At 36.2% G+C, this 12,906-nt stretch overlaps 1 protein-coding gene across 1 annotated transcript; it reads left to right on the forward strand.

Moving 5' to 3' along the window:
• Positions 1-585: 585 nt before the first annotated feature.
• On the forward strand, positions 586-12,147 carry pou2af2 (POU class 2 homeobox associating factor 2; the record flags this gene model as incomplete). Its single annotated transcript, XM_079886273.1, has 5 exons — positions 586-595; positions 1,821-1,921; positions 7,390-7,429; positions 7,535-7,836; positions 11,314-12,147. The coding sequence occupies 5 exons, from the start codon at positions 586-588 to the stop codon at positions 11,686-11,688; spliced, it is 828 nt and encodes a 275-aa protein (XP_079742399.1). The 3' UTR covers positions 11,689-12,147.
• Positions 12,148-12,906: the final 759 nt, after the last annotated feature.

Here is a 12,906-nt window from a genome sequence, read left to right on the forward strand (position 1 = left end):
AACCCAGCCTGCTGGGTTAAAATGTCACTGGGTTAATTTAACCCAGCATGTGTTCTGTCCAATATTTACCCAGCACTGGGTTGCCAATTGGGTTGTTTTTAACCCAGCCAATTTTAGAGTGAATTCCATAGTGGTTTTAGTTAATTTTATAATGTTAGTGCTGAAAGTACAACACTGCCGGTAAAACTTGAATGATGATATAATGCTAAGCAAATGTGTACGAGATTCACACCATGCATACTTGACTTTCATGGTTTTAAAAAACACCAAATGATCAGCAGAGGTTAGTCTTGACATTACCAGTGATGATGGCGTGTCATTCGTGCTCGTTTCTCGCTAATCTAGAAAGTTGATGCAAATGCTGGAAAACGTCCTGCCAGTTATTTGCATGCAAACAAATGTGTGAGGGTCATTTCAAAAGCTGACTTCTGATCAGCATCTATAGCATCATTCTCTAAAGTGGAGTTGGATTTCGTGTCTTTGGTATAATGGTCAAATTCAGCTGGAGTTTGGGAGTCGACACAGTTGTTTCACTGGGATAGATAGAGTATATTTCCTGCCACTTACAGCTGAGGTATCTGCATCATGGAAACTGGTAAATTTGACCTGTTTTGGTAATTAAAAACTATATGTAGCTTGAGCTCATTTTTTGTCATGCTGTTTAATTTTTAAGCTAAGATTAATCTTGGAATGGTTGAACTGTATCATTTAATATTTAACTCTAATGTTAACCGGTCTGATTACTAAATTACAAGAAATCTTCATAATAGACGTGACTCAGTGTACTTTGAGCCTGTTTAAAAGCACGTTTAATGCTGCAAAAATGTAATAACTGTGATATTTCAGACACAACCGCTTTCGATGCTTAAATACCAGCAGAACTTCAGAGCTCCTCAAATTCATTCATGAAGCTGGGGTCTTTTACATAAAGCTACAATGATTTTTGCATGCAATTTCCTATCACAGACATTTTAAATTGCAAATACACTGTTGTGTTGACTAGGATCTGTGCTTCCCAGGAATCATCTTTTTGTATTTTTTGGGAAATAAACTTTAAACGTTAGCTCATATGTCGGTATATAACTTGACACTTGCACAGATACTCTACGTGCAAATGGTTAGTGAGACATATCAGGCTGACATTTTGAGTCACAATGACAGATTTGACATAAACATAAAATGATAATCGGCCCCTGATGATGTTTCAACAGGACAGAGTTAAGGTGATGATACACAGGGCAACTTTTTGAGCAATGTTGCTGGGCAATGTTGCCATCAACGGGCAACCAGATGAGACACAGGGCCCGTGACCAATCTAAATTATCCAGATAGGAATTTATTGAACATTTTCAATGGGAAAGTGCCCAAGCAACAATCTCTCGGCAAGATTTCCCAGAAACATTGCTCAAAAAGTTGCCCTGTGTATCATCACCTTTAGTGTTTGTAAACTGACCAATTTGCATTGACCAAAACCAAAGATAATTTCCATGCCAGTTATATAGATGCACGCCATAAAACTGACTAGAGAAACTGTATGGTCATAAATTAAGCTGCAAATGAGAAATAATGATGTAAACGATGTAATAAATGTGCAATTATTGAACAAATCTGAGCGTCTGAATATCAACAGTTTTATATTCAATGCATGCTGTATTTGTGATTTGTGTGCAACTGATTTCATGTGAATTCCTCTGATAGACATTAATTTACGGTATGTTTGTATTAATATTGTACACAAACTGAATAACACCAGCCATCCAGAGTTAATCAGCACACATTTTAAAGTACTTTTCCTTGTACTTTACACAATTTCTTTGCAGAATGCTCCAAAAGAGTGTATCAGGGAGTCCGGGTCAAGCACACTGTGAAAGATCTGCTGGCAGAAAAGAGGTTACGGGAGACGAGCGGGCCATGCTACACGGTAATTCCACCGCTTAATCTTACCCGGTCAATACCCTCAACTGAAATATACCCCGCCCTGTCATTCACAATGCTTCCTTTCACTCCATTCACCCTGCCACTCTGCTCTTCTTTCATATATGCAAACAGTCAGTTTAAAATAGTTGGTATTTTCTGTGCCCCGCCACTTTATTTGCTCATTGGCTTATCTTTTTTATTCTAATGATGAACCTACAGCCTCAGATACAAGCCCTCAGAGTCTTGTCCTTTTCTCACACGGGTGGGATGAAGCAAAGCCCATTAGTGAATGCATGCACATAAGCGGCAAACAATAGCAGCAGTGCTGATGGTCATGAGCGCCTGAGGTTTGGGAGTAAATCATCCTTTTGCTGCTGTAGTATGGCTATGCAAAGTCAAACACTCGCACACCTGCTCCACTGTATTGTTCCTCCTGCAGACCACAGACAAGTCGCCTGTTGTCACTCTAGACAAGCTCAAATCAGACTTGCAGACATCTGGCTGCACAAGAGGGAAAGCTTTTCTTCATGTCTATGACACACTGAGCTCGCTTTTGTTTGAATAAGTAGCGTAATGACTTCTGTCTCGTCAATGTTCAGAGCTAATAGTATTTACAGTTTAAAAAGAAAACATTTGTATTCAATTATAATATGTAATACTTAAAGAACATAAGTATATGTTACTTATAAGAACATATATATTTTACCTTTCTAAAAATGTATATGTATATATTAATATATGAAATTTACAATTACAAATTACATATAAGAAATTAAAAGTAGTAAAATGAAATATAGTTGTAATCGAAATCATTCAACCCCCATTGCGAATCAGGTTTATTGGCAGAATTTACAGACATTCAGCTGTTTGCAATGAACAAATCAAACAAAAGTAATTGAAATAGCTCAACACAATTTTTTTTTCAAGTGGTTTCCCCAAATTCAACTAAAATGCAACTTTTAATGATTTCTGCAGTCTCAAAATTATTCAACCCCTCCATGGCAAGCATCTTTAGTAGAAGACCCTTTTGCTGTTATGACCTGCTGCAGACACCAGCTTCTGGCAGCGTTTCTGAGGAATCTTAGTCTCTTCCTCGTTCAGTAATATGGGTTTGCGTGCTGCAACCGCTTTCTTCAAATCCCACCATTGATTTTCTATGGGGTTCAAGTCAGGTGAATGTGATGGCCACTGTAGAATCTTCCAGGACTTCTTCTGCAACCAAGCCTTGGTGGAATTTTATGTATGCTTGGGATCATCGTCTTGTTGGAAGGTCTTATTGACAGCTTCAGCTACCTCACTGACTGACGGCATGACGATGTTTTCTCCTAGGATTTCCTGATATACAAAAATGAATCCATCTTGCCTTCCACACGCTGCAGGTTTCCAGTGGCAGAGGATGCAAAGCAGCCTCAGAGCATTACCGAGCCCCACCATGCTCAACTGTGGGCAGAGTGTTCTTTTCAGCATATGCTTCATTCTTCTTCCTCCAGACATACCGCTGATCCATTGGACTGAAAAGTTCCAGTTTTGTTTTTTCGCTCCACAGAATAGAATCCCAAAACTTTTGTGGCTTGTTTATATGATTTTGAGCAAATTGGAGCCGACTTTTCTTGTGCTTTTGGGTCAGTAGTGGTGTACGTCTTAGAGTGCTGGCATGCATTTATTAAGTGCCTTAAGATCCTTGCACACTGAGTCCGAAATTTTCGCATGCGTTTTTTCGTATTCGTGAATATTCGTGACTCGGTGGCTTTAAATTGCCAAAACACCATTCAAAATGCTTGCTACGGATGCGAAAAAACGCAGAAAATTGAACCTGATCCGAATTTTTTTTTGATGGACGAAAGTTTCGGAGGCAGTGTGCAAGCGTGATTGACATAATGTGAGGTCGTATTTATTTCTTAACGTGCGAAAATTTCAGATGCGATTTTCGGACTCAGTGTGCAAGGGCCTTTACTGTGCAAGCTGAAACCTTAGTGCCTGTTGCCACCAAGTCTTGCTGCAGGTCTTTTGCAGTCACTCAAGGGTTTTTCTGATCCTGTCTTCTCATAAATCTGGTTGCAGCCGTTGATAGCTTCCTTTTTCTGCCCCGTCCAGGTAGTGTAACCACTGTTACCAACTTTAACTTTGAACTTGCGAACTATGCTTCAAACGGTGTCACTAGGAACATTTAGTGCCTTCGCTATCTTTTTGTATCCTGTTCCTTGTTTGTGAAGGGCTAAGATATATTCTCTTAACATTTTGTTCCGTTCTTTTGATTTAACCATATTTCTAAGATGCAGTCAAACGTGACACTCACCAAACCTAGCCAGTTCAGATATTTCATGTGTTCTAGCTCAAGCACACCTGATGCAAGTAATGAAGCCCTTGATAAGTTGCATCACGTGTGCTTGAGACAACACCTGTTTTGCAGATTTGTGTTGTTGTGAGGGATTTTATTCAGGGGGTTGAATACTTTTAAGATGGCAGAAGTCATTAAAAGTTGCATTTTCAGTTGAATTTAGGGAAACCACTTGAAACATTTGTTGTGTTAAGCTATTTCAGTTTCTTTTATTGATTTCTTGATCTGTAAATATTTCCAATAAACCTGATTTGCAATGGGGGTGGAATAATTTCGATTACAACTATATTCTAAACATTAACATAAATACAAAGTATATCGTGTGTGCCATTTAATCAAAATATTGTACTGTTAAGAATGTTTAATATATATTAAGTTAAGAATATTTAATTTTAGCGCTTATTTTTTTTTAAATTGTATGTATAAATATATATTAAAATGAAATATTCTTAACATTAATGTGTGTATATATATATATATATATTCCAATTTACAACTACAACATTTTTTAATATTATGTTATTGTGTAATTTAATTGAAAAATTCTAATGTTAAGAATATTCAGTTTTTAATATTTCCCACAACATTTTGCTAAACAAATAATCCCATTATCTTGGAAGAATTAGAGAAATTAAGTGTAATTTTCTCATATATGAGTTTCGTTACAGTTGTGACTTCAGATTTCCCTGTGTGATGTATTATTAGTTATTTCAGTCAAGTCCAACAGTGATTCTAACTCACAGTTTTTAGTTAACTACTTAATGTCTTAACTTAATTGTAAAAATCTAGTAATCTGTACTATTCACATACTATGCTTTGTTTACTAACCCAAGTTAAGATTAATTGATTGGTTTGAGTGTGGTTTTTGAGGCGGGGAAAATCTTAATGGACTTTTCACTCATTTCCTCCACTTCTGCAGTTATTTTTCTCTGTTTGCATTCACTAATTTCCCAAAGTCATCTTGAATGTTGAAATTTGGCACTTGGAACTTCATTTATACTGTTGTGTATATATATATATATATATATATGAATGAATGAATGAATGATGTATAACTATATTTCATGTCAATTAGATCTTTTATAATTTTGTTGCTAACAAAATCAAGTACTCTCTACAGTTCTTTTTTAGAACTCTTGTGTAAGTGAACTATACTAACTAAGCATTTTTCAGTACCACATACTATTCCTATTTCACTTTACTTGTTTTTTTTAAGGCAATCAGTTTGCATGCTTTTTTTAAGTAAGTCCAACTAATTAGATTTTACAGTGTGGTAATTAATCATTTGTATGTTATGTAACAGCTGAAAAGTAACTATGTTTTCAAAGCATAAAAAAGTGTATGTAGGTGTCAATCATTGTGATCCCACAGGGACACGACTGAGACCAAACACATAATACAATGGCTGAGCAGGGGGAGGGTTGCACAGGTGAATCGGAGCATGTTGAGGCCACGCAGAACAAAAATTGCTTTATAATAAGCTTACTTCTGTAACTATGGCCTTTTATATAGGGTAGAAGAGCCATCTGCAGACTTCAGCAAACACTGTCCACAGAAGTCATGTTCAAACACAGGACCAAAACAATACAGACACTTGCAAGAGGTTCAAGATGAACAATAGTAAAATACTACTCTTGTATAATCTTTCTGAAATAATAAAAGTGGCATTAAGAGAATAACAAAACTTTTACAGTGAGAGCTGAATTTACAGAATGGCAAAAAGATTTGAAAAAAAGTTAGGCATTAATTGGTAAGGTGGCATTACCAGATCAGATAGATAGATAGATCGATAGATAGATCGAAAGATAGATAGATAGATAGATAGATAGATAGATAGATAGATAGATAGATAGATAGATAGATAGATAGATAGATAGATAGATAGATAGATAGATAGATAGATAGATAGATAGATAGATAGATAGATAGATAGATAGATAGATAGCCATCTGAAATTTTCTTCTAGAATGATAATTTTTATGAAGCTTGTATATTTAGGTTAAGTAATTTCACTTAAATGACAATTAATAGGTAATTTGCATTGCCATTTAAGTGAAATTATTGAACTTAAATATACGAGCTTGATAAAAATGATCATTCTAGAAGAAAATTTCAGATGGCACTTAGAGGCTTTTGCATCTGAACTCTTCAGATAGATAGATAGATAGATAGATAGATAGATGTCACTTTGAGACATTCCAATGAATGTCAGTTTTTTGAATGTCAGTAAAATGTCAGTTTGTTTCGAGCAACAATAAGCAATACAATCATCTAGGCAGCAATTCAAAAGCAAAGTCATAATAAATTTTAGACCGAGAAAAGTAAGTTTTATGTGGGAAGAAAAGGTGTTTGCATGGTATTGAACTTCATTATACTGTATCCCACTCGTGTACAGTAGAGCTATTTCATTGCTTGTTGGCTCAAGCGGCCACAAACCACCAACCCCCCTCACTTCCACCCACTCCAGCGTGGTTTATCTTGAGGCTGAATCAGGTGCAGTGCTGCAGCCTTGCAACTCTTCAACAGCCTCATTTCCATACCATGCCTTCAAAGAGGCACTGAGGCGTAGGTCGTTCACATAGGAAAGTCTTGGAACGAGCAAATGACATTCAAATGCTAGCCTCAAAATTTGCTTGCTCTCCAGCCAGTGCTGCATTGATATCAGCTCATTTATCCTTGCAGTATGCAAACGGAAAAGAGCATGTGTCTATCTGTATTGCCTCCCCAATAGCTCTCAACCATTCAATAACAAAATTGCATGTTACAAATCTCTGGGTCCCACTGTTGTTTTGGGAGTAGAATAATTGAACCTTAACTGGTCTCGTCCTCTACCCTTACAAAACTAGGTTTCAAGAGAAAGTGAGATATACAACATATTTAATTCATTTTTTTTAAAGGCTGTGCTGATGAATATAATTGTCTTTTTGATTTTGGTTATTCATCTGATCAGATTGTTTATAAGGAACACTTGCATTATAGTGAGAAACCTCTCTAAGATTTGGGGACAGTTCAATTAGATGTATGCAAATGTTTTGTGCTTTAGCTTGTCATGTACCATAAATACCAGATTGCGTTAGTCAAAAGAGGTGATCACAGAAAACTGATGATTAATGAGAATCATTATTGTGTTCTAGGGTGTATCCTCTCCTCCAAGTCCATTAGTTCAAATGACTGGTGAGTCTCCAACTCTTTCTCCAACACATTTTCTAGATACTGTAAATAATGTATCAGTCATGAATTATTTTCATGTATTAATCAAAATTGTTGTGGTCTGTTCAGGTTCTCACATGCTTCCAAGTTACTACGGCATGAGAAGACCTTTCATTTCAGACACAGAGTTTTGTTCCTCAACGAAACCATTTTCTACTGATGTCTACCCCTCATCGCTAACGGGAAAGTCTCTGTCATGCGACACCGGATGCGTGTCTGGTTATTCCTCTCTCATTGACAGCTACTACCCGGAGTCTTTTGGAGACTACCGCAGCACACCTTTCTCCAGCGGAGGAAGTACAATATTCTCGCCATCTGCATTGTCTTCTTTACACCCTCCTTACTCCAGTGACCCTTCACATTATTTGCTGGTAAGATCTGGCACATCGAGCAAGAAGGCACAGTCAGAAAAGATGTTTGTGAAGTGTAGTCAAAGTCTAGGTGGGAAAGTGTGTTGGAAATATTAAGTTAAAATATTTTTAAGCTATATTGGGCATATTTGTCTGAAGTGATGTAAATGTTATGGGCATGTGGGCCAAAGTTCAAATGAATCAATACTTTAAATAACATGTTTGCATGCTATTTCATCCAAGTAGCACAAGTTTTTAGAAAACAAAACAAAACAATATTAAAACATTTTAATATTATTTCATATTATATTTTCTATACTCCTCTATATTTAATTATATTTAAATTAAATAATAAAATGATATTAAAAAGGTATTTTTAATCATTTTTAATGATATTAAAAATGATATTAATAATAAAAGTATTATTATTATATATATTTTTTTTACAGGCATATGGGACAACGTTTAAATGAATCAATAAATTAAATAACATGTTTGCTGTTTCATACAAGTAGTATGAGTTTTCAGAAATTGGTAACACTTCATTTTGATGGTCCCTTTTAAGCATTCTGTTGACTAAGCAACTTTGCAGCTACATGTCAACTGAATCTCATTAGAGTATTAGTAGACTGTCTGCTTAATATCTGCTAACACTTTATTGTGATGCTCCCCAACAGACATTCTACTGACTAGAAGTAACTTTACAACTACATGCCAACTTATTCTAACCCTAACCCTACAAGTCGACTAAAACTTAACTAACACTCTAATGAGAGTTTGTGGACGTGTAGGTGCAGTGTTACTTATAGTCACCTGAATGTGTTAAAGAGACCATCAAAATAAAGAGAAACCAAAAAATTAAACAATTGCATAATTTAAAAAATATTTTTGTCATATTAAAATTTCATATAGTTATATTTTCTATATTCTTCTATTTTTATTTATATTTAAATATATTATATATATTCATGTATTTCCCCTGAAAACCTCAATTAAAAAATATAAAAATTTGTAGAAAAAACAACAACATTTCATCCAAGTATTATAGCCTAGGTTTTTAGGGGGGAAAGAAGAAATGTTTTTGTAATTTCATTTCATTTCATTTCATTGGCACAGTTCAAATGTCAAATTCAAATCAATAAATTGAATAACAAGTTTGCAAACAGTTCATGTTTTTTAAATAATTAAATATAAAAATAGAATTATATATAATTAAATATTTTTTATTTTTTTTATATATATGTAATTATTCTAAAAACCTATACTACCTGCAAACTTGATAAACTTTATATACTTTTATATATTTGTATAAAATTGAAGTTATGAACTGAAATTATAAATAACACATTTTTGTTGACAATTTAATTCTGAAGTATTGTAAGTCTGGGTATAATTAATGGGGTTATTATTCTGTATTTCCATTAATTAGATCTACATTTCAGACAGATTGGCTTTCAATAAAACCTATAGGTTATTTGAGGTAAATCATTACATTTGAATTCATAGTATTGCTATTATGACGTTTCTTCAATGTAAATAGGGGGACGGGGACATGGTCTTCTTACCCCAGGTAGGGGGCCATCTTACCCCTCTTTCAATATTTCACATTTTGTGCAATAACAACTAAATTAGCAAATGTTTTATTTGTTTCCTATAACACATGCACATCCTAAACTAATATCTAAATTGGTTAAAATTTTTAATTAAATACATTGTTTTAAGAGGGGCATTTCCCCCCATCTTCCTTCATTTTTTTGGAAAAAGAAAACAGTATTTATAAAGGTTTATTCTGGCCTTGACAACATCATACTTTTTTTTTCTTTTCTGTGCCATTCTTTTGCATATACTGTACATTGCAATATACACTCACCTAAAGGATTATTAGGAACACCTGTTCAATTTCTCATTAATGCAATTATCTAATCAACCAATCACATGGCAGTTGCTTCAATGCATTTAGGGGTGTGGTCCTGGTCAAGACAATCTCCTGAACTCCAAACTGAATGTCAGAATGGGAAAGAAAGGTGATTTAAGCAATTTTGAGCGTGGCATGGTTGTTGGTGCCAGACGGGCCGGTCTGAGTATTTCACAATCTGCTCAGTTACTGGGATTTTCACGCACAACCACTTCTAGGGTTTACAAAGAATGGTGTGAAAAGGGAAAAACATCCAGTATGCGGCAGTCCTGTGGGCGAAAATGCCTTGTTGATGCTAGAGGTCAGAGGAGAATGGGCCGACTGATTCAAGCTGATAGAAGAGCAACTTTGACTGAAATAACCACTCGTTACAACCGAGGTATGCAGCAAAGCATTTGTGAAGCCACAACACGCACAACCTTGAGGCGGATGGGCAACAACAGCAGAAGACCCCACCGGGTACCACTCATCTCCACTACAAATAGGAAAAAGAGGCTACAATTTGCACGAGCTCACCAAAATTGGACAGTTGAATACTGGAAAAATGTTGCCTGGTCTGATGAGTCTCGATTTCTGTTGAGACATTCAGATGGTAGAGTCAGAATTTGGCGTAAACAGAATGAGAACATGGATCCATCATGCCTTGTTACCACTGTGCAGGCTGGTGGTGGTGGTGTAATGGTGTGGGGGATGTTTTCTTGGCACACTTTAGGCCCCTTAGTGCCAATTGGGCATCGTTTAAATGCCACAGCCTACCTGAGCATTGTTTCTGACCATGTCCATCCCTTTATGACCACCATGTACCCATCCTCTGATGGCTACTTCCAGCAGGATAATGCACCATGTCACAAAGCTCGAATCATTTCAAATTGGTTTCTTGAACATGACAATGAGTTCACTGTACTAAAATGGCCCCCACAGTCACCAGATCTCAACCCAATAGAGCATCTTTGGGATGTGGTGGAACGGGAGCTTCGTGCCCTGGATGTGCATCCCACAAATCTCCATCAACTGCAAGATGCTATCCTATCAATATGGGCCAACATTTCTAAAGAATGCTTTCAGCACCTTGTTGAATCAATGCCACGTAGAATTAAGGCAGTTCTGAAGGCGAAAGGGGGTCAAACAGTATTAGTATGGTGTTCCTAATAATCCTTTAGGTGAGTGTACATTACAACTGTTGTCTGTTGTCTCTCCCACTTTCTGTATTCATCTTTTTTTAAAGGATATTGGCATTAGTACAAGGAGGTTCAGTCAATTTGTAAATTTAGTGTCTTGTCATTTGAGAATGTTCTTAAAGGAATAGTTCACCCAAAAATGACAATTCTGTCATCATTTACCCATCCTCAAGTTGTTCCAAACCTGTTTGCACACAGTAAAAAATTGTGTCTGCTGAACACAAAAGAAGATATTTTGAAGAATATCGGTTACCAAACATTTGATGGGCCCATCAACTGTTTGGTTACCAACATAGAACAGGTTTAGAACAACTTGAGGGTGAGTAAATGATGACAGATTTTTATTTTATTTTTGGGTGAACTATTCCTTTGAGGGTAATGAGTTTTTGCTTATGTCGACTGCAGAGGGACTCTTGGGAGCCCACGGGGACCGAGGTGGTGGAGGGTTTGTGTGGAGATGGTCTGGCTCCCATGCCCCTGTCTACACCCAGTTCTCTGGTCAACCCTGAGACCGCCAGCCCGACCCAGTTCCGCTCATCTTCCCGGGGTTCACAGTCATACTCTCTCCATTCACTGGATGAAGTCAATTATCACTCCTCGTTTCAATCCTCCAGTTTTGCTCCCCCTTCTTTCTTGACTGAGCCTTTGACCAAACTAGTGCCAGTTCTACCATCAGAAGATACAGAAAGTGCCCCTTCAGCCTTGAGTGACAGTCTGGTATGGGGGAAAGAGGACACTGGTAGCACTTGGTCACAGTATGAGGTCAGGAGGACGTTCTGAGATAGGGAAGTAAAGGCTTACAAGCCTAGCAGATCAACACCTCTTCAAAACACAAGTAAGGCAATTAGCACTAAAATCTTTGTGTCAGTTTTACTTAGCAGAGGCAGAGCTAAGGCTTAACATTGGGGAACAAAAGTGACTACATTGTATCTTAATGTTTTATTTGTATCGTTTATTATAATGGTATCTTGAATTTTCTAATCATCACAAGTTACATTGACTCAGCATAATTAGGATAATAATCAGTATGAGACTGCATGTATATCAGAATTTTTATTTCTATGGCACATTAAGTGATTGTGAGTCTATTTAAATGTATATTATCAGCAAAAATTAAGTGTTAATATTTATACAGTAGTTGACGTGTAATATCTAGCTAGTCCTATTTATCTTCTTGTGACTGTTTCATTTAAAAGTCTGTTGTGAAAACTGTCTCTAAGGTAAATAAACTAGAATTACAAAAAAAGAAGCCTTCTTGTGACTCAACAGCATAATGAAATTCACAGGTCAGATGCAGTTTTGCATTTGAGGCAAAAACAAGCGTCTAATGTGAACACGACAGAAACAACTTTACATGCAATGAAAACTCAAACCCTTTATTAAAAATGAAATGTACAAACATTTTCAAGACAACAATTAAAACAAAATCAGTTTTTAGTTATCCTATCATATGAATAAGACATACAGTACCAGTCAAAAGTTTGGAAACTTTATTTCACGAGTTCACACTTACAAGAGTAAAGGTTTATGCATATTTGGCAAACCCAGAGTTCTCCCCCCAGTTGTGATATTAGAACTAGAAGTGAGGACAAGGGGCGGAGATAAACTGTCAATTAACAGAGGTAAGTCTGCTGTATATATACCTCTTATCTCGTTTAGTGAGTTGATTAACTGCGCTCCTCTCGTGTTAAACAGGTTTATTATCTGAACGTGCTCCTCCCGAACTTTGTTAAGAAAACATCATTTAATGTTTTTGAAAGAGGTCTCTTAAAGGGATATTTTACCCAAAAAATGTACATTTTGCCATTATTTACTGTCCATCAAGTTGTTCCAAACCTGTATGAGTTTCTTTCTTCTGCTGAACACAAAAGAAGATATTTTGAAGAATGTTGTAAACAGACAGTTGATGGACCCCATTGACATCCATACTAGGAAAAAACATACTATGGAAGTCAATGAGTGCCATCAACTGTCTGGTTACCAATCATACAGGTTTGA

This window comes from Squalius cephalus (assembly GCF_949319135.1).
Source record: "Squalius cephalus genome assembly, chromosome: 11".
Lineage (NCBI taxonomy): Eukaryota > Metazoa > Chordata > Actinopteri > Cypriniformes > Leuciscidae > Squalius > Squalius cephalus.